The sequence below is a fragment of the Phasianus colchicus genome, chromosome 1 (genome assembly GCF_987193195.1).
Source record: "Phasianus colchicus chromosome 1, bPhaCol1.hap1.1, whole genome shotgun sequence".
In the NCBI taxonomy this organism is placed as follows: Eukaryota; Metazoa; Chordata; class Aves; order Galliformes; family Phasianidae; genus Phasianus; species Phasianus colchicus.
The window spans coordinates 136,629,644-136,652,031 of record NC_143436.1 but is presented as its reverse complement, the minus strand read 5'-3'; the positions used below and the strand labels follow the sequence as shown (position 1 = coordinate 136,652,031).

Sequence of the window (22,388 nt, the reverse complement as noted above, 5' to 3'; positions counted from 1 at the left end):
TCACTGACGAAAACCTGGAGCTAAAAGGAAAAGCATGGATCTCAAATTCCTGCTGCTACAAAGGAAGTACAGCAACTACTACAGATTCAGAAAACTCATTCACTGTCCTATGTAAACAGTATCAATGCAAGAAAACATTCAACAACTGTACAAATGTAATACCTCAAAACAAAACAGATGCACCTATATGAACCAGGTATGACAAAAAAAGCCAGGCTAAATATCATTAAGAAAAATCACCACTTCATCAGACATTATTTGAGCTTTTAATGAAAACTGCAGAAGAAACTCAGGTAACCACAATTCCTATAATCTCACAACAAAAAACACCCCCTAATTCCATGTTTTGACAAAGAGGCTTTAAGTAGTCAAAAAACAAAGATTTCAGTTTTGTCAAAAGATAGGAAGCATAGGTATAAAATGAGAAAATGAGAAAACAAAAACCCATGTAATACTGTCCTTTATTAAACTGTTATCACTGAAGATTTTTAATGCTTAAGGCCCAGTCCAGAAAATGAGGTCAAAAAGGCAGTAAAACTTGCAGAAACCTATCTTAATTAGCAAAGACTGGGAACTGAAGACCTATTAATGAGCCTGCTGAATAGACTGCATGTTGATTAAATACAGAGTGGGCAAAAACAAGATGAAGCTTGTTTAAAAAAAAAAAATTCAAGCTAGTTGTTCATACTGCTGGGTCATAAATTAACTAACTGCTTCCAAACAAAATACTTCAATGGTTGGTGCCTCAATATTAAGAAGCTGTTCACAAGGCAAGAGGTGGAAGAAGAAAAAAAATAAAAGGATTGTAAACCCCTTGAAATATCAAGCACATGGCAAAAATTCTGGAACAAGAAATACAATGAATGTTTCAGAAAAATGAACATGGGGCACAAAACAGTAACTGTAGTCGTTAGTTTACTGAAATTCTTAACATCTTTGCCATATTCAAGGTACATGCTTACATTTAGCTAAATGAAGAACTAGATATTAGACAGCAAAAGACCTATGGTCTCTGCAGAACTCACTTCAAAGGCTAGGAAGAAACCAACTGTGATGTCCTGGCAAGAAGACTGTAATCAAGGGACACTTCTTGACAACTCTGTAATGAAAACTCTTCTGCTCCTAGAACCTAGCCATGGGTATGTTCTTGCCAGGATGAAGAGTGATTGTTCTAGTCTGCACTAAATCACTACTTTCCTTCATGAGGCTGGACCATGCAGAATTTTCAGTGCCCAATTTTTGTTTACCCACATACAGAAAAATACAGCTGTTAATTCATACACAGTTCTTATTTCTGTGAGATCATCTGGATTAGAAGAGTGGTGGGTGAATAACACGTGTATAAGTCACGAAGTTGTATGTTGGTTGCTCTGAAAGGAATGCCTCAATTTACTTCCATGGAAACTACAACAGATACAAAGAGCACAGTAACACTATTTGATAGAACAAATTCTCAAAACACTTTTTCAACAGAGTCATCACCGCCAGCTATGCATTTTTACCAATGATGAAGAAGAGCCTGCACACCACAGTCACAAAAATCTGCATGGCCATCCAGAACATGGCTTGTCTTTGATGTTGCTGTCACCTCTGCTGAAACGCACCATTCGTCGCCTCACTGTGCTCACATCCACTGTCTGGTCTCCATAAAGTTCCAGCAAATGTTGATGAATGTCAATGGATGCCATTTTTTTTCTGCATGGAAGAATTCAATGAGACACCTTTGTTTCATACATAGTTTCATGTCAGACACCATTGTGTCGGAGTGCCCCTCTGCTGCCACCTGTCACACAGCAACAAAATGTTACAGGACATTGGTGGGAAGGTTCAGCCTCTACTGCCACCCCACCAACATTCACCTCTGACATCATAAGATGAAATAGGAGGGATTACTTTGAGAGCTGGTGCCCGCTCTGCCTACTCTGGAGTTGCGTACATATCACTACTGGCTGAAATACAAAATCTGTAAGGAAGAGTTAATAGCAAAAAGGTACCATAAAAGAGCTCCATCTTGCAGTTTTCATTAAAGCTATAAACAAATCACAGAGACAATCAACGTGGAGCTCATCAGACATTGCCTCATATCAAACTGAACTCTGCAGTTGCAAATATTTTCTTCACAGGCCACACGCATTCCAAGACAGACAAATTCAGAATTTACTCTATTTGACCTTTCTAAAACCACACCAGGACTACCACCCAAGGATAAACCCAGTACTCCATCATGACATAATACCTTTTTTATTACAATATCCAAAAAACTGAGTACGCAAGATTTTGAGATCTCAAGATCCCTTCTTCAATCTCAGGAGTGTGCCATCTAAAGTCTGTATATTTAAACCATAAAGGAGTTTAAATGTAAAGAAAAGAGAAAAAAAGCATTTTCTTCATAAACATTCTGCGTGTCTCTTCCTACCAATCACACCATCCTCTGTAAAACCTGAAGATTCCTTTCTGTAAAGCAAATATATATATAGTGTTGGTAGCCCACCCCACCCTGTCCCCTGATCAGTTTTTATTAATCTTCTGTATTAGTGTCAACAATCAGCTACAGATACATATTACTTTGAGAATTAAATACATAATTGTTTAATTCAAACAAGCAGAAGGGCAAGAGGAAAAAAGCATTATGTGGATGGCACATTTGGGTGTAGATTACCAGAACATTCAGTCTTTACAATTCAATGATTCTCTCTTTAGTAATCAACTTTCAAATAAAATTTCTCTTTGTTGCAATTACAGACCAAAATACACTAGATAGTTTTCTTTTACTACAATCTTACCATAGTAGTTTAAGAAGTACTATTACAAAACGCTTTAATTAGTGTACTCTTTGCAAAGAGTCAGAGAGGCAATGTAATAGCAGAGTACAGTGTAAAGAGTGCTTCTAGGAACTAGGAGTTTTTGTAATATACTACCTGGTAAGCAATATAGCTACAGAACTCACAGCCACAACTGTTATGTCTACTATATCTCACTTACTTAGCTGCAGCCTCAGTGCATTCAAACTGTGCCCGATGTCTCTTAATGAAGAGTTCTGTCTGTCTGCGTGAGCAATTTGAACAGGTTAACACTGGATTGAATTGCAAACCCCCCTCCTTTATCCGAGCTAAGTATGTAAACGTACACAGAAGAGGGGAGTTTAGAACTCGGACATGGAAGTGAGTGCTTACAATGGCCACAAAGGTGAACTTCTCAACCTGAAGGGAGGTGATCTGAGATTAACAGAACTGAAACACAAAAGTAGGCAAACGAAAAAGGACAAATAACAACCAACAGAGCAAACACGTTAGAAAGAGCCTACTCTTTAAGCCTGTTTCGGATATTGCTCTGCTCTATAAAAGTGATTTTAGGACCTAAGGCTTGGAAGTTAGAAGAGGCCTGGGTGGCCAAGTCCATCTTCATCGTCACTGAAGTGCTTTCACAAGATATAGCTTTTCCCCGTGTTCACTGGTGAAGATGGGAGCCTTTTTGTAGTGTTCCACCAACTCATCCATAGTATTAAAGCGACGCTGCCCAATACAATAGACATTGTCCACGAGCTGCACCTTGAAATGTTTGTTCTTCCCCGATGCCTTTAGAGATACTGAGAAGTCACTGGGCTGTTGAGAAGAATTCAAAGAGAAAAAAGAGTTACATAAAAGCGAACAAAAAGAAGGCACAGTATGGTGGTTTCAGGAACAAACTGAAATACAGTTGACAACGTAATTTGTGCTAGTCTTTGTTCCACAGCTCAGTGCCTTAGCTACTTAAGAAACCCAATAGTCTATTATTCAATAAATAATTGCCATCGTTATTAACGTGCACGGTTAAGTCATTTAAGTGAAGCTCCCCAGATGCATAGTCTGAAGCTGCCAATTACATGACTAAATTGCAAATATTATCTTAACTCCTCCATGCAGAAGCACGAGAATGTCAAGGAGAAGAGAAAAACTTTCATCATTTTGGTTTCTTTGCTTGAGAGCCCTGGAGAAAGCTATTATTGTCGTACTGCTTGGGTGAGATGAAGCAAACTCCCCGTATCATTTCTTTAATTATTTTTTTTATTATTATTTTTTGAGCTGTGACCACTAGAGGGCCATTCTTACATTGTATTGCAAAGGAAAAAAAAAAATCAGAAAAGATGTCTTTTTATCTTCATCCCCACATGTATGGGAAATGTCTTCTACCGCACACACCTTTCTCTTAATAAGATAAAGCTACAAAACAAAAATATAGTACAAACCACACCATCAGACACCAGCCATGAAAGACAAATTTAAACACTAATTAAATCATCCAGAATAGAGCAATTTTGCATGATAAACCTTGATAAATCTTTTAGTCTTGGTGAGTGGCTGCTTTGAGAAGGCTGCAATCAGAACAGGCAGGACATGAGCTCACTACCCATCCTACACCAAACACAGCTGGCAGCATTGAGAACCAGATCACTGCTTTCACTCAAAAAAGCAAAACCCACGAGGGAGCACTCGGTTCACAGTATCATGGACAAGTTCTGTCCCAGCACAGCTGCAGCACAGCGGGGGAGTGGGAACCTCCCAGTGTCAACACAGGCACCAGCTCTGCTTTGGGAAGATGTGCTGGGTGTCTTGTACACACTGGAGTATCTATCCAAAGTGATCCATTTTCTTTTCCTGGAGCAATGTGGGTCTCTGCCACACATATCCTCCACAGCCTGTGCTGTCCCAAATCCTGTACCCTGAATCCCACCTGTTTTAGTATTGATACCTTCTCTTTCCATCCTACTTCATTCACACTGCTAAAAAACAATTAATAACCTGGCAGCATCTAGCTGAACCTCCTGGATCTGCATAACCTCAGCATACAGGGCTGTGCCAGTCAGCCCTGGCACAGAGTCTGTACTTCAGCAGACATCTTCCTAGTCCTAATGAACAGTCAAAGGGTAATGAAAAATCTGGAGCTGAAGCATAGGTCTTCACAAGCACAGCTCTGAACATGTCCCAGGGAGCTGGACTTGCTGCAGAGAAGCTCAAGGCATGAGCTTGAGCCACCTTGCAGCTCCACAGAATCCTTCAAAGGGACAGCATGGGGACAAGTACTACAGGACAGGCTGCTCGAGGTGCAGAAAACAAGATCAAGTCTTGCTGAGCAAATTCTGAGGCTTCTGACAGTAAGTCTCTGTTAAGTGAAAACATCTTTTGTTTTTAGAAATAGGAAAAGTCTTTATGACAAAGGTTAAAAATGGAAATCATCACTTTGTGTTTCACAAAGTTTTAATGCTTTTCTAACAAAGCACACTTGTTTACAGCACATCAATATAATGAGTTTTCAAAGTTCCTGGTACTTGCTAAGAATCATCACCTTCAGCAGGATGCAGTACTGACAGAGATGCTGGTTCTGGACCTCTGTCCCAAGCACTGGCCATACTTAGTCATGAAGTGGTCTACACAACACCATAAATAAGTTTCCCATCACTTTAGTTAGGAACTTTCATGAGTGGTCATTTTTCTGAACTACGGTCCATTTTTTCAGCCTCAGAGCTGCTCATTAGTTTCCTGCATAAAGAGGAGACATCAGTATTGCTTATCTTCTCCAGAATATATGTTACAAAGTTTACCCCTTTCATGATCTAATTCAGTTACAAAAATAGCGGAAAGGCTGATCTAACTCTTTTGAGAGCCACCATCCGGTGCACGGAGATGGAAGAGCTTGAACAGCTGTTGCAGAAACCCTGAAACCCTTTATTGGCCTCAGATTAATAAATTCACCAGGATGCAAGAACAAACAGCATGATCAACCAGACTTACAGCTACTTTTATTTTGGTATTTCCCCACTGTATCCAACATGCAAGATGGTTTAAAAAAATCATTTTAAAAATATATCTGCAGATTAATTAGAGCTCTTAACATTACTGCTCTAAAGTATGCTGGTTTGATGCAGCTTGAATTGGTTCCCTGCTGTCCTCCTTGGATTTGCTCCAACTCTGTTTATTTTATTTACTATTTAAGCTGTTTTATTTCAACTGCTGGCCATTTTTTCCTCCCTTGTCCCTCTTAAATTAATTGCTGTATTTGTATGTTTGCACGCTAACTTTTCCAGGAATAAAAGCCTCACATGCCAGTAAACAAAGGCATATCAGAAGTAAACTTTAATCTCAGAAACCTACAGAGTCATTGATGACTCTGCCACAGAATCACAGAGCATAGCTTCATGGCAGGGAACCTTTGAATATTTCTGTGCTGCCATAATTGGGAAGGCCTCAATCTGAAGTCAAATCCATTCCTAAAAATGAAAATTGAAGATCGGCTGTTACGCATTTGCAGTTCCTCAGTCCCCGTGTAAAATTCTTCAAAATTACTTCAGAAGCTGTTAATTCTTTCTTAATGACTGACACGACTGTGCCTACAGCTCATGGCAGATATACATGCAGGAACATGTTCCTTCAGTTTTATTTCTTTCATCATCAAAACAGACTGAAAACTTTGTCATAAAGACAAGCTACGAAGCAATATGAGGGAAAACAAGGCAAATCAGGATAGAAAGTTCCCTCTTTAAAATCCCCATTTGACGAAAGTGCAGGACCCTTTTACTTTAAGTGGCATTGCTGGGAAAAATAACTCCCCTGAAAGCCTTTTACTGATCCCACAACTTAGCTTTTTATTTCAATCCAGCTTCACCCAGCACTACCTCTCCTCTCTAGATGATTTTGTCATTTTTCAGGTTATTCTGTGAGCCCAATCTAGGGCTTCCCAATTCCTTCAAGTTCCAAGCTCAGGTTTCCCCTGTTCTTCCCTTCTACTCAGCTACCTCAGCAACAACAACAAAAAACCCAACACATCACAACTCAAAGGTCTGTGGTTAGGCTGGAAAGAACAATCTGGCAGGGTTAAAATTCCTTTATCTCATCCTATTGAGATACACGCAAATCTTCTATGTGACAACCAACATGCTCTCAAATCAACTTTAGGCAGGTCAGAAACGTGAATTCTCTCCAATGGTCTTCAAGTACAGCCCTAATAAAACTCCTATTCTTCCATTTAAAATAACCCACTAGGCTATTTCCTGAAGCCTGTTCTCAAGGCTAAACTTACTCCTTCTCTTACTGTAGCTGTCAATTACAGCATGTCACAGAATACGACGTGCTGCAGTTTCTGGACAGTTGCCACATTTAATAGCTTCTATCCAAAGGATTAAAACTCAAGAAAAATATGGGACACCCTGAGAGCTACAGAATTAGCACCTCAAAAAGCGTACAAGCTTTGCCTCCTTCCTCTGTTGGCACAATTTCTGGGCAAAGAACAGAGGAGCTAAATGAAGCCTCAGAGAACTGGCAAAAGTCCAGCCACACCTACAATCCTCAATCACTGTAATGCACCTGCATTTTGTGGCATCCCCCGATACCAACCCCTGCCACCCCAGGGAACAGTATTAAATTGATTGCCATGGGACTATTGGCATAACATCCTAATGAATAACTGCTCTTGGAATGGTTCAATGAAGTCACATCCCTCATTCTTGCTAATAAATGTGATTGGTCTGGAAAAAATAGCTGCCTCTCTGCTTCATGTGAGGACTGAACTTGTAAAGCAGCTTTTCTAACTAGATATGCTCCACTTCAGTCTCCTCATTCACAGCTCCAAAAACTAAGGTTACAGTATCTAGGTGCAATGGAGTTTGCAAAATCTATCAGCCAGTAAGTGTGCCTGTTACATAAACTATGGGTTTAAATGGTTCAAACAGGTTTATGATGCTAAGAATAGTATTTCGTAATTAATGAAGCTAATCAGACGCTTAGCTACCCAACAGGGTTCATCTCAGGGTATTCTCCATGTGGCAGCACCCATCCAGTTGAAGTGTAACTGAGGATAGAATTTGTAGCTAAGGGAATCTAGCTGTGAGACCAACATTTGATAATCAAATTAAGAGAAATATCGTAAAATACTACATCTAGTGCAGTTTTAAATGACAGTTTCCTGAATAAAGTGAATGCAGAATAACACAAAAACTCCTCACCTATGCAAATAGAGCTCTACATAGCTCAATAATAAGCACAGATCTCAAAGAAAGATAAGGAAAACTTTTCCAAGGGAGACTTCCCGTAATTATACTGATAGAAGGCTACAAAAGCACTTAAAACAGCTCAGAGATGAAGCACGAGATTACCAGGACAACTCAGTGTTTTATCTGTGGGGCTTTATTAGAATGGAATAACCCTTATACCTTCAGTTTCAGCAGGCAGATTCATAACACAGTGCAAAGGCATGTGCTGCCTAGTACAAAAATGAGTGAAATGGGAGAGTTAACAACTCTGCTCAGCCTGGCCTCTCCCATCAAGACCTTTGGCTCTCATGCTGCAGAAGCTCTTGATGACTTTTAGGCACAGCTTGAACAGCCTCTGCAGTTGTGTGTGTGAAAAATGGCAACAGTCATGAATTTAGGAGTTATTTCTAAAATCTTTGTTCTACAATAAGCTTGAAACATATCTTTGTTATTGCTTTCCTTTGATGCTATCAGGTATGCTCACTAGCTTTTTAGATAATTCCTGGTACTTGAAAAAAAGAAAACAAACTAGTAATCCCCAGTGTTTTTATAATTAACATGTATAAACAAATTATGTGAGTATATGATATTTGAGTAAATTTTCTGGGATAGATACTGGATACTAGATACAGATACTAGATACTGGATTACTTTTCCAGTGTTAGATGCTGGAAATAACTTAAAAACTGTACTCTGAATGAATCTTCTGCTTTAGAAGCAACAACTTCCTCAGTAACAACAGAGAGAGTGAATTTGGAAATGCTTTGAATACAAGTGTGTTTAGTGTTATGATGACATATTAAATTAAAAGGTCCTTTCAAGCAAATTAGTTTTACTCAAGATTTAGACTCTAAGAGCAAGGAAATGAACTGTAACACAGTGGGCAGTGTGACACGGTATGCACTGAGAAACTGGTGCATATTCTTGAATTTTAAAATAATGCATTAAGTTTCAAACTGCCCTGCTGGCACCTTCCCAGGATGCAGAAGATGACTAATAAGTACCAGTCAGGATAACCCAAAATGCAGCATTCTGTTCAAAAAGCAAGCTTCCATCTGCTCAGACCGACCGTGGCTATTCTGCATCCAACGTACCCTTCTGCCCCTGGCAGACAGGATGCAAGGCAGAGGGGACATCTGCACAATTAATTTAATGATTACCATCATCCTCTGGTAGCTTTCTGTATTTTGGAAAACTGTATGATCTACCTCAGTCTTGTCTCCTGTTGACCAAGCAACTTGATTTTGGCAACCCCTGTTTATAAATCATGTTTTCAAACTATTTTTCTATCTTCTTCGGGTTTATTTTCATTAAATATCTGTTTTCCTTCCTGGTCCCCTCTGGTTTATTTGCATTTGTCTTCCTTTCGTGATTATACTTAAATAGAAGCAGAAATAGGAACTTAAAAATAGAGCTTTGAACAAAGTAGTCTGACAGTTTCATGTCTGCTGCACAGAAAAATCAATCGAGAAAAGATGCCTGAAACTTACTCAGACAATTTTCTGTAACCACAAAAAATATTATGGAATATTACACAACTGTACTTTATCAATAATGTCAAAATTTCAGAGAATAAAGAGACATCAATCTAACTTCAACAATAATAATGCACTACCAATGCTTTTCAGAAATTAAAATGCAAGGTTTAATTTGTATTTAGAATATCCTAGAGACTTAACAACTCCCCTGGCTTTTTCTACTTGTTTTTTTCTACTGTCACTAAAAGCCTCTGTTCATCTCCCTCACCAAGTGATAATGTGTCAGCCAATTCCAAATTTCAGGCAGTATATTAAAAATGCCAACTTGTACTACTGACTAGTAAGTGAAATCACTTACGTAAGGAACAGGACAGGGGAACAGTTTTTCTTCAGTTCCACAGGCTATTGTGAATGCAGACTACCACCAGTTCTAAGCAGAAGTGATGTATGCAACCAACACAGTCTCCTGAGGACATGCTGGAGTCAAGAATTTGACCCTTCTTTAAATTAAGTTTAAAGCAGTTCACACTGCTTTAATTTTCATTTGCAATCCACATTAACAAATCAGCTTAATTCACAATACAGAAAAAATGTGAGACAAGTGTTTCACAGAGATAGATGCCTGGAGCTGACTGTTTTTTTTAAATAGTACTGTACTCTCAACTTAAAAGACCAAGCTGACACAACCATATGGATTTTGAATTTTAATACCTGAACTAACAATACTTGGATGGAAGTCTGTACTAAACAGTTTATCCTCATGGAATAATGGTCCTACAGTTGAAGCAACAAATGCAGAAAAACCCTGATGAGAAATCAAGATTCACCTTTTTGTAATGTTTCAAACGTGACTGGGGAATTATTAAAACCTGCCACCTTTTAAAAATCACAGTGACGTGATAATTAAATTCAGAGCACCCTAATGATGCTTTCTCTGGCCTCAACATTTGTGAAAGGCCTTTCAGTGTAATTTCAAATCTGAACTTCCAGATTTATAATAATCCCTAATCAGCATTACTCATATCCCCTCTGATGTCACCAAGGCTCGATTTCCAAGTAATATGAGCCACTGACTTGATCTTTTTTGTTGTGCATTATAATCTTAACAGTTAGATACAATAATTTCATCCTACTACAACCTAAACAATCTAAGTAGAAGTACATTAGATTAGAAATTCAATCAATAATTTAAATGATCTAATTTAAAGAATCTGTTATTAACCTATGTTAATTAAAGGCAAAACAAAACTGACTAATGCAAACATCCCACTTTAAATTGGCTTTAAATTAATGTCTGAGCTTCTAATTCACAAGATTTTTTTTTTTCCTTGTAGTGCTACAAACTTGAGAAGGGTTGCATATGAGGACATACATGAAATGTCAGACAGAAGCTTGAAATATCTAGCTACTTGTCTGCTAATTAAAAAACCCTGGATAATACAGTCCGCAGTCATTAAATTTCAGTGTAAATGTAAATGTCACTGTATTTCTGTAAGAGATTGATTCTCACAGAAGGTACACGGATCAGTTTGTAGCACTAAAGCACTGCTTGTTTGTTTAGGGGTGAAGAGTCCTTCTCTGGGGTACAGCAATTATGAGCTTCCACACTTGCTAAACCATACATCACATGTTTTAATATAAAGACCACGGTGCTGAGTATCACTTACCGAAGATTCACTATCTCTAACAAGGAAGTCTCCTTCCACTCCCCTCTCGTTTAGGGCACATTCTGCTTGATGTCGGGTAACATTCCCATAATACCACTCTCTTCCAGCAAATCGTCCGGTAGAAGATGGTCCCGTGTAGCTTATCTGAGGTGGATGGGAAGTGTTAATGGTAGGACCATCGCTAATGATTACTACATAGTTTTTAGGAACAAGACCAATTTGCCCTCTGGAATTTTTACATTTCCACCATTCTGGGTCGTTTTCTGGCTTTTCAATGACTTCCATTGTTTCCCCCTTTTCAAAATTGAGCTCTTCTTCTGTGACGGAGCTGAATGGATACAGTGTCTGAACAACGTGGAGTACTTTGGTGCCCTGGCCGTTACTCATGGAAGCGCCTTTCCTCAAGCTCAGAAAGCTCGGTGAATCTGCTGTGGCCTCCTCAACTTCCTCCACCACATAGTTCGAAGGAAACCAGCCAATCTGTCCATTGTAGCTCCCCCTCCACCAGCCATCACTGCACTTCTCCATGACAATGACCCGAGACCCTTTAACAAGGGACAGTTCATCCTCTCTCTCCGCCAAATAGGCAAATTTGACGTAGGCAGGAATGTTGAGGTCATAGATGCGGTCTGCGCTGCTGCCATTGGAAGGGTACTCTGCATCTGTGCTGGGAGTGGGCGAGGCGTCTCGTGCGCTCGTCTTTCTTTTTGTTTTTCCTAAGCCTGTTCAATAAAGACAGAAGCGGAAAGTGGTCACTCAACATCCTTCCCACACTGCTGACAATGTAGCAATGCATGCCTACGTCACTTCAAATCTCATCTCTCAATAAGGGAGATCTCTCTCTCTGACGATGGAGACTGTCAGAACAGCAACACCTTTAAGAGATGATCTTTGACATCTTGCTTAAACACCATTATGTACGGCACTATCATCACTCTCTTCCCTTCCCAATAGTACCAGAATCTTAACACACTTAAAAACACCGGTTTCTTCACCACGGAAACTTCCATAAATCTCAAGAAGGTTTGCACAATTATATCTCCTAAAAATCCAGTTAACCTATCATGCATTTTCATTTTAGTGACGATTTTAATTTGACTCAAGTAAAACATGAGAAAGAAGTATGCAAAAAATAAACCAGCAGAGGGATAAAACCTTAGTTTCTCTACAGATAACATTCTGCTCTCTTCATTCTTCACTTCATTACCCAGGCAGCTACAGCTGCAACCATTTCCAGCTGCAAGCCCTCTTGTGAAACCTGCACCTCCTCCACCCAAGTTTTGCCATGTACCACAGAAGCTCTGACCTCACAATGAGGAAGATTATTGGAGTACATTTCCCTAAAACCCCCAAATTCTGCTGTACTGTCATGGCTTCAATTACAGAATTAAATACAATATACAAAAGCAACAACAGTACCATTACATTCTTTTCTGGGGTGTAATGTAGAGGAAAAGCTGCAACAAAAAGATAAAGTTAATAAGTAGCCATCTATTCTAAAATTCAGCTATAAAAGTTCTGAAGATAACACAAAAGATGAAATCTCAAAGGTAAGCAACACCCAAAATATCATGCATTGGACAGAATGCAAAAAAAAAAAACCAAAAAACATAAAAATCACAGATTTTGCACTTTTCTCCATGCATCTAGATCCTTGGTGGGAGGAGAGAGATTCACTTCAGACACTATGAATACATACTGATTATGGGAAAATGAATGAAAAAAATGAGACTTTGTTCTTGTTTCTTTAAATAGTCCTATTAGAAGGAGAAACACGCAATTTCATTTTAACAATTCAAACACTTTAGCTGGGCCATGGCAGCACTGAAAAATCTGAGTATTATAGTATATATATATATATAGACACACACACACAATATATTAAACAGAATAACTCAATCGAAAAGGGCCTACAGAGATCCAAGTCCAACTGCCTGACCACTTCAGGGCTAACGTACAAGAATTCAAAACTATGCTTAGTGCAGCTATCTGGCATACTTTGCAGGTTTAGCTGAACAGCACACAAACAGTGCAGAGGTAACCACATCACATGCAAGAAGAGTTAAAGACGTTAATTTCTGCAGCCTTAACATCTAGGAAGATTGCAGAAAATTCCGATGAACCTAAGTGTTTCCTGACCTTCTCGAGCAGCTCCTTGCTTCCTGTTGGAGCTTGCTTACATCCTAATGTAATTCTAAGTACTTAATTTGAACTGAGAGCCTGTGGCTGCCCTTTCAGACAAAATGACAGAGACCAGCTTATTGTGCAGGGGGAGACAATTGCAGGAAAGCAGTGCTTCTATGCCAAGCAAGCTTTAATCAAAAGTTGGCTGGGGCTGATCTCCGCCAAGATTACTGGAATTTTTCATCAGTGTAGAGATCATTTTCAACCAAAAGGCAAGGATGTATATAGTATGAGAATTAAGGAGCATTAAGTTAGGATAATATAAACAAACACAACTTAAGGGTCATTTAGTTAGAAAATCCTCGTTACAACTTCATGCAGAACAAACAACTGTATCTCAGCGGATTCATCCTACAATAAGCCTTACAGTAAGATGGAACCTTCTCAATTAAAAGCCCAGGTTTTGTTATGCTTTGTAAGGGAGATATAAAGCACTGTGCCTTGGATTAGAGCAGAACTAATAAAATTGAGAAAAGGAGCAGCTGATGAAGCAGCTGACCAGAATACAACTGGTTAAAAAGAGCACTGAGATAATGGAAAATAGAGGGATGCAATGTGATAAGAGAAATGTCATAAACAGAAACATCTACAGAAAAAAAAAAAAAAAGACAAAACTTGCCAACAAACCATCGTGAAAACACATTTGTAAAAACAAATAAAACAACCACCATCTGAAGTCTAACGAAGGTGAGTAAAGATTTTGGAAAAGGTTATCATGCAGGCACTTTCTTTTACTTGGAGTTTCTGCATCTTTTCCCACAGATTTTCCAATGCTGTGCTTGACATTTCAAGCATTCCTTTCCATCCTCCCCGTTCAAAACAAACCATGACAGTGCAGGAAAAGTCAGATATGTGGCTGGTTTTCTTTATCAGTAAAGGCAAATACACGGACTTCCTCACTTTGAGCTCTAATATTTAATGTAACTGAATTTTTTAAGGATGATTACAAGCTACCAATGAACCTTTCAGAATACCAGTGACATGCACCAAAGCTCTGGTCTCCAAACAGCTTAAGGTAAGGAAGTACTCAGAGAGCCACCTGCAGCCAAGCTCAGTGAAGTGTATGCACAACATTATCTACCAGTCATTGTAATGTGAGGTTTTAATATCAGTGACTGTATCTCTATGGGAGAAGAGGATACAAGTTGTTCCAAGAGCAGAACCAGGGAAATCTGTTCCTGTTTTTCTCCTTGCACCTCCTGCTGCACCATTCCTCCCTGCCTCTGCCAGCTCCTGCAGCACCCTCAGCTACAGCCCCCCCTTATCAGATGACTGCTTTTGCATCTCAGTTTCTTTTCACACCTGTGAAGCCTGGTCTATCTCCCAACCACGTGCTGCCCTCCCTGGCCAGCTTTGGCTGCCTGCCTGGTGATGCCCATCTTGCTTGGGCTCCCACAAGGTAGGTATGCACTGGGATCACTGGGGTTCCTCTCAAGTGGGGGAACATGACAGTGTCCCTCCTAGATCCTGAACTGCAGAGAAATAGCTCCTTTACCTCCACTAGTCTGTCAGGTTTGCCTGAAATTGGCAGTTACCAAGGGTAGACAGATGGGTGGACAATGACAGCTGACTGTGACAGCACGACTTTGCGCAAGCCTCATTTCCTTAGGAAACAGTCTAAAAATATAATTTAGTAGGATGTCTGGTCATAGCTAAGGAACAATTAAGTGAGAATTGTGAAATTTATAACACACGTCTATAACAAAAATCACAACTCCATTAAAAAGCCTACAATCTACAGAAGTTATATCTAAAAGAGTAAATACTGCACAGTTCTATCTGCTACTGTAAGAATTTTTCATGTATTACTATTTATAAGTGTACTGCCCTATTCCTACTGCCAACCCAAATGAAGTCCACATAAGGAGTTTTGTAGGAAACGGAACATTTGGGCACAATTGGAAGAGCTGAATACACTTGTTACTGTAGCTGTAATTTCAGCACTCTGTCTCCATTCCACTAGTAGGTATGTTTGCATTGAAAAGCAACCGCACGTTCACAGTTCAACTCATTGGTTACAGTTCATCTAAAGCCATAATCCTTTGCTACACAACTAATCGTTGTGAAGAGAATTCCAAAACCATGGATTAGCTTTCAAGTGAGTGGAAAAAGAGTGGGAGCACATGGAATGCAAAGCAGCAGAAAGCCTCTTTCATCTTATGGTGCCTGGTATGAACAGAGTTCTTTCCTAACTTACACTTGGCCCATGCTAAATTATTTCATTTTTATCTCTTACTAAGTTGCCAAGTAATGTGAGTGGGTTTAATATTTGGTTGGATGTGTTGCTGGAAAAAATAAACAATACAAAAAAAAAATCCCAGCCACTGGTTAGTATATCATTTCCAGAGAACAAAAGCAATCCACTGCAAACCTTTCTTTTCTCTACAGGGAAAGAAATCCTTTGGCCCTGACTAAGTACCACCAGGGAAACCTAGAAATGTGCCTCTCAGCTTACCTTCCCTCTTCCAACGTCTCAGTTGCAGCTTTCAGCCCAGATTATATTCTAAGCAGCAGCACTAAAGAAGACCCGTTTCCTCTGAATTTTTGCTTCCTGTCTCTGAAATTCTCATTGTGAAAGCACCCTTCCACCCTCTTTCACTTCCAGTTTCTCCCTGTTGCAACACCATGGGTCCTCCAGCCCCAACCCACGCTTTGCAACAGGGGAATTTCCTCCTGTTAACCCCCGTGGCCCAATGCTTTGGCACTGCCACTGCCACTTCCCCAACCCTCCTCTGCTGCTCCTGGCCAAGCACCCTGCCCAAAGCCTTGCTGGCTGGCAGAAAGCAGAGGTGCTCCATACCTGAGTAGTCCAGCCTTCTCCTGTTAAAACCAACGGGAGGATTTATCTTTCTTCCTGCCCCCACTGAAGGGGCTAAAACCAGGCTGCTTGGCTAGGAAAACTACTGGTGCTTGGGATAGAAAAGTTTAACAATGTTTAAAACTTAATTAATTATCAAATACTTAGAATACATAACCTTTCTGAAAACTTATGTTGTATTTGCTAATTGCAATTTTTGTTTTTCAGCATCTTTGCCCGACAAAAGCCCATTTACTAAGTAGATATTAGTTTCAGTAAGACTTATTTACTAACTTTCATGCCCCGCAAGCTGGAGTCAACTTTCTGCATTTAAACTGCTTTTCCTCATCCCCAGAGCTGAAAAGAGCAGACTCACTGATGTGGCTGTGTAATGGATCTCCACAGGCTTATCAATACTCCATATTATTTTGTTGAGTTCTTTTTAAGAACATGCATTTATGCATATTAAAAATTTCAGTCAATTCACAAAGCCCGTTTCTGAAAAAAATTTGGCAAATGAAACTAGTGCCATCTACATTCTTACAACCTACTTTTTCTAAAACCTTTTCTGATTTCAATACACATATCATGGGCAAAAATATATTCAGTAGCTTACTTACGATCAAATCAACTTCATGGGATTAAAAAAAACCTCACAAATCTAAACAAAGGCCTTTAAGAAAAAAGCAACAATAGAGGAATATTGTATCAAGTAGAGGCAACACTGAACAGTTTCCAAACAGAACTCCTCAATCCAGAACTCCTTGAAAGAGACATCACTAAATATGCTACATATGATCATTTGAAAAACCATCAGAAACTTTTATTAAAATACTGAAAGCAATAAGGGATGAATTTCTTTTTTTCCAGTTCTGGTTCCACAGCAACTTATTTCTAATCTACAAAAGAAAAAAAAACCACAACAGAAACAAATCAAGAATGCACTGCCTCAAAACAACTGAGTTCTCAGAAACTACTTCCTTCACATGATTAGATTTTTACTAAATGTCAGTCTTCAAATATCTTGTACCAATCACAGACTGGCAAGGCCCTCTGTGTCCTTCAGGCCCACCCCATCTCCAGCAGGGCCACCCAGAGCAGGGTTTCCAGGGCCATGGCCAGGCTGCTGGAGATCCCCAAGGAGGAGACCTTACAGCCTCTGGGCAGCCTGTGCCAGTGCTCTGCCACCAAAGATTAAGTAATCACACGTGTACCCCAAAAATCAACACGTTATGCAAGGCTCTGTCAAAAGCTGCTCATTAACTGGCATAATTTTAGTGGGATCAATACAATCTCCCACTGATTTTGATGCATCAGCCAAACATCAAAATTCTCCTTGGTTCCCTGCTGTCATCAGTACTAGTGTTAAGTTACCAAAGCTGTGGTTTGCATGGCCGGATAAGTTGGTGATCTCATGTGATTGGAGCTATTTCTCAACTTGCTAATTTGGACTTCATGACGTCTTTTAGAAAGATGTTTAATTTCAACATCCTCACTCACAGCTATTCAATATCAAACTGACTAAAACATAAAAAATAAAGTATGAAAAGAAAAGGAAAAAACGAGCCATTCTGGAAGATGGCCCTTCAGCTACTGCCTTAAATCATACCCACTCCACCACAGCTCCACGTAGGATATTAAAACATAGGATTTTAAACACTAGGCAGGACAATTTGAAAAGATGATGGCTGCTCTGAAAGAAATGCTCCCTGTGTTAAAATGGTGGCCCACAGTTTCAGAGGTGGATGTTGGTGGGACGGCAGTAGAGGCTGAACTTTCTCACCAATATTCCTTTGCACATTGTTGCTGTGTAACAGATGGCAGCAGAGGGGCAGCTTGACAGAATGGTGTCTGACACACAAGTGCATATGAAGCAAAGGTGTGTTACTGAATTCCTCCATGCAGAAAAAATGGCACTCACTGACATACATCAATGTCTCCTGAATATTTATGGAGACCAAACAGTGGATGTGAGCAGAGCAGTGGGTGGTGTATTTCAGCAGTGGTGACAGTGACATCAAAGACTAGCCACTGTCTGGATGGTTATGCAGGCTTTTGTGACCATGTCATGCAGACTTCTTGTTTAGTGCTGGCAAAAATACATAGCTAATGGTGGTAACTCTGTATATTTAAGAGGAAAAGAAACACTTTAAGAAAGAATCACTGGCTTTCCAAATAATCAGTTACTGAAATTTCTACATGTTGCCAGTAATTCTCTGAATTTAAGATTTTTTTAAAAAAAGTTTACTTGTAAAATTCTTCATACATCTTTAAAGGTATTTCAATGTGTGTGCTCTCCTTTCAGAATAAAATACTTTAAACAGTACTGCTTGCTTTATTGTTAAAAACTAATCACAGAAGCCACCACCAACAAATATGAGAACTGTACATGTTTTATGAAAGTATTTTCATTTTAATCCAATTTTTTTTTTTTAAATAATGCTTTTCTTGAAAAATAAACATATTATAACTCAAATTGAAACTGGGCCAGAAAGAGCTGAAAAATGTACTATTCAGGCAAAACACGGATGAGGCTGAATAATTCAACTAAGACCAATGTGTGAACAGAATTCCTGGTATAAATACTTAGAAAACAGCTAACAAATACTTCAATATACTGACAGAGTTAGTAAAATACTCTTGAGAAGACATTTCAGTCAACTTCAGTGATTAAAAAGTTAAGAAATCATACTCAAATATAAAACCAGGGCAAATCTTCCAATTAAATCCTTGAAGGTACCAGAGACTGCCACTCAATTTACTAACTAAATATTATGTATTAAATGTAGCAGAAGGGACCAAATTTATCAAACCCCATTTTTGTTTATTCAACATTTTAGCTTATTTTAAAGGTACTTAAAATGATTTCTGTGCATTTTAAGAGGACTGCAATTCCATGTGGTTTCACACACGTGGAGTAAAAACAATTGCCCTTTTCTGTTTACCAAATAATTTATTCATCTCCTTTGACTAAGGGCCTGAATAAGTACATGTTAATGCATACAGCTAATAAGTATGCAAAATGTACAGTGCCTTCCTTAAACAAAAAACGAATTATACTAAGAAAGAAGTAATTTTCAGGAAAATTCTTAAGAAAAAAGATTTAAATAAAATACTTAATTTATCCAAAACAAAAGAAGTAAATATGTAACTTTTTGACAGCTGGAATACGCAGATCACACATTTATGCAGCTTTATGTTAGTATTTTATATAAAAATTTAAACTAGCTTGTTTTTGCATCAGTATTAAAAGGGCATTCAGGAGGCTGAAGTTTCTTATATTGCACAGAAAGAAAAAACAAGCCTGGGCATTTTCAGCCTGCAACCTCCCACCCCTTCTTCACTGCCTCCACACCTCCACAATAGATTTCTGAAAGAACCCTCAAAGGCTAAGCGTCCATACAGAATACTTGGTTCTTCAGAAGATCTCCATTCACATCACTCCTCTAAGGACACTGCTGTAAATTCCAGAAAACTTTCACCTGAATTTGTGATACAGAAATGAAGTCTTACAGTTGTAACAGTGTTGTAGGTTTGTAGGTTTCCTTTTTTCTTTTTTCTTTTTTTTTTTTTTTGCATGCTCTTTAAGAAGCTCAATATGAAGAAAGGCCTCTCTAGGAAAAAAAAAAATCAGAAAATGGAAACTCTTCTTTAAATGTCGAAGTAAAATTCTGACATTTCTAAAACCAGGCTGCTTTATCACTAGCTTTTTTTTTTTTTTCCCCTGCAAATACAGGAAGAAGTACTGTCAAAGTTTCCCATATAGCAACCACTATTTGGTACAGAGACTTCCATAAGAAATGAACTCAACAACTGCATTAAAAACAACTACTACGCTAATTCCTGTAATTTAGATATTGTTAAACGTGCTTATCTCTTACCAGGAAAAGTACATTCAAATTTCACTGCCAGATAATCAATTTCCTGTACCAAGAGCATTGCAGAGCCAAGAGGTTTAGATGAAAGATGTTCTGCATGGAGTTACATAGAATTTTTCAAAGGCACCAAACACAGGAGGCAAAGGCTTCCATCAGTACTCTCGTCTATTTTCCTACTCCAGTGCAAAAGCAAGATACAAGAAATCTCACCTGGCAAAATTGAAAGAGCCCTGGGATTTTAAATCCCATACAGAGTATAAAAAGCATACAAAATGGATGGACTTTCTCAAAGTCATCTGGATCCGTGGTTCCAATTTCTGTCTATAAATTCAAAGGACAATACACTTTACATATTCTCTTTACTTTCAAACAGAAATAGTTTAAAAATGTTTCCACCCACATTGTAATCTTATTACCCCACTGAGTTTTGCAGCATGCCATGATAAGTAAAAATAACCCAAGGCAACCTTAACATTCTAAGAAAACATTAAAATAAGAGTTGTGTCTTCCCAAATCTAATTAAAAGCAAACAGTCATGTTTACTGTTGAAATGACTGTCAAGGAAAGCCATCTTTGCCACTAGGAATCCTATTCCTTAAAAAGTGATAGACACTGTCTTTGGCATAGCAGGTTTTTAAATCATTGGATGCCTGCATACATTGTTAGCGTTGAGATTCCTGCTCAATGCTATACACCACAAAATGAATCATCTTTGAGACTCGGGCAAGGAATGGAAATCTCCTCTTGTACATGCTAAGACAAAACAAATTGATTTTTGGCATGAGTACTAATTCAGAAGTTTTGTTTGTGGAGCTGTGAAAACTGATTAAGCCTGAAGAAACTGAGAGACCCTGGAAGATGAAATGCTCAACAGCCAGCTTGGAGGGGTGGGGAGGGAATCACCGAAGAGATCCAGTGATATTGAAAGAGCTATTTGGGGATGCACACAGGAGGAAATACTTGCATCTGAATCAGAGGAAATCCTCCTACACTGCTTTCAGTAGAAAGAGCAACCATTGCCATGTCAATACAGAAGAACAGTTCATCCTCTGAGTCACCAAAATTTTTCAGAAGTGGTATCACCAAGAGCACTGTGTGTACTTCTTCTGCCAGCCATGTTACTTCAGTGCATGTGTGGGTCACAGCTGTGTACAGCAAGCCAAGTACGGGCTGCAAGAGGGTTCAGGAAAACCCAATGGCAGCGGGATGACCTCCTGAACAGGAAACTACAGAAGTACTTAGTACTGAAAATGAGACATCCGAGGCCAAACACAAATGCATGTTAAAACATCAGAAGCTAATCAAGAAGCAAAACCAAGACCCTCAGACTGCAACAGCTGAGGGCAGTAATACCACCAAAGAAAGCACCACACGCAGCCATGCACAGTTCAGGTGATCGTCATATCTTTGCAAAGTGTGGTTACGACTAAAACAAAGGACTGTTCTGCAGTACAGAAGTGTCAAACCGCACCTCCAAGCACAAGCACACAGGCCGAGAAGGGGGAGGGGAAGACCCCATTACACAAAGCCTCCAGTACAAAGAAAGCGTTCTTTCTAAACAAGCAAAGGTTTCTTTATACCCTCATCCTTGCAACATTTCACTGCAACTAGATTAGAAAAAAGCTGCTGAAAGGTAGGACGCATCCTGGTTCCCATCTTTTTTTGTTTGGTTGGTTTGTTTTTTTTCTCCCAAGTTATTAAAGCAGCGAACCCTTTAAATAATCCATCCCAATAAATAATTCGCATAGAAGAAACTTTCAACAGAATGTAATACGTGCAACTAAAAATTGAAGTAACAGCCAAGCTGTGTTCCAGGTGCCAGCTGGAGCTCAGGGGCACTGCAAGAAGCAGCAGGTTCTGCTTTCACGACCGCCGTTTCTGACTTCACACCTAGGATCAGATAAAAAGGCCTACGGTACACATCCGGCACCGCAAGCCTTTATTGAGAACAAGCAGCAGCATTACCAAATGATGCTTGGTGTTTTTTTTCCCCATAGCCTGCTTCGCTATTTCAACATACTTTTTTTTTTTTCCTTTTTAGCACAAGTTCTTTTAGAAATTATAACATAGTATTTTCGAGGTCTAATTTTAGTTCCTCAGAACACAGACAATTTGTTTAATACTTTTATGCCTAGTAAGCTTTGTCCAGTAAAAGTTACATAAACTTTAACATATACAATACAATATGCCCATAACCATAAGCATGCAACTTTCTTTTGCATATCCTGGGTTATTACTTTATCATACATAATGTAAAACCAATGCAGAATGATTAAATTCTTCTGCTATTATTCATATATATATATATATATAAAATCAACATTCATATAGCAGGCCCTTCTTTGTCAACAGCATCTTCCTGTATTACGTTCCACAGACAGA

The 22,388-nt window shown here is 39.0% G+C and overlaps 1 protein-coding gene across 4 annotated transcripts in view; it reads right to left on the bottom strand.

Moving 5' to 3' along the window:
- Positions 1–247: 247 nt before the first annotated feature.
- Positions 248–22,388, bottom strand: part of NCK2 (NCK adaptor protein 2) — an 85,928-nt gene continuing 63,787 nt past the window's right edge. For all 4 annotated transcript variants that reach the window (XM_031605171.2, XM_090128037.1, XM_090128035.1 and 1 more), the window contains 2 exons: positions 11,148–11,869; positions 248–3,602 (listed from right to left, as the gene is read on the bottom strand). In XM_031605171.2, coding sequence (XP_031461031.1) covers positions 3,408–3,602; positions 11,148–11,869 — 917 coding nt within the window. In that variant the 3' untranslated portion in view covers positions 248–3,407. The remainder of the gene's footprint in view (positions 3,603–11,147; positions 11,870–22,388) is intronic.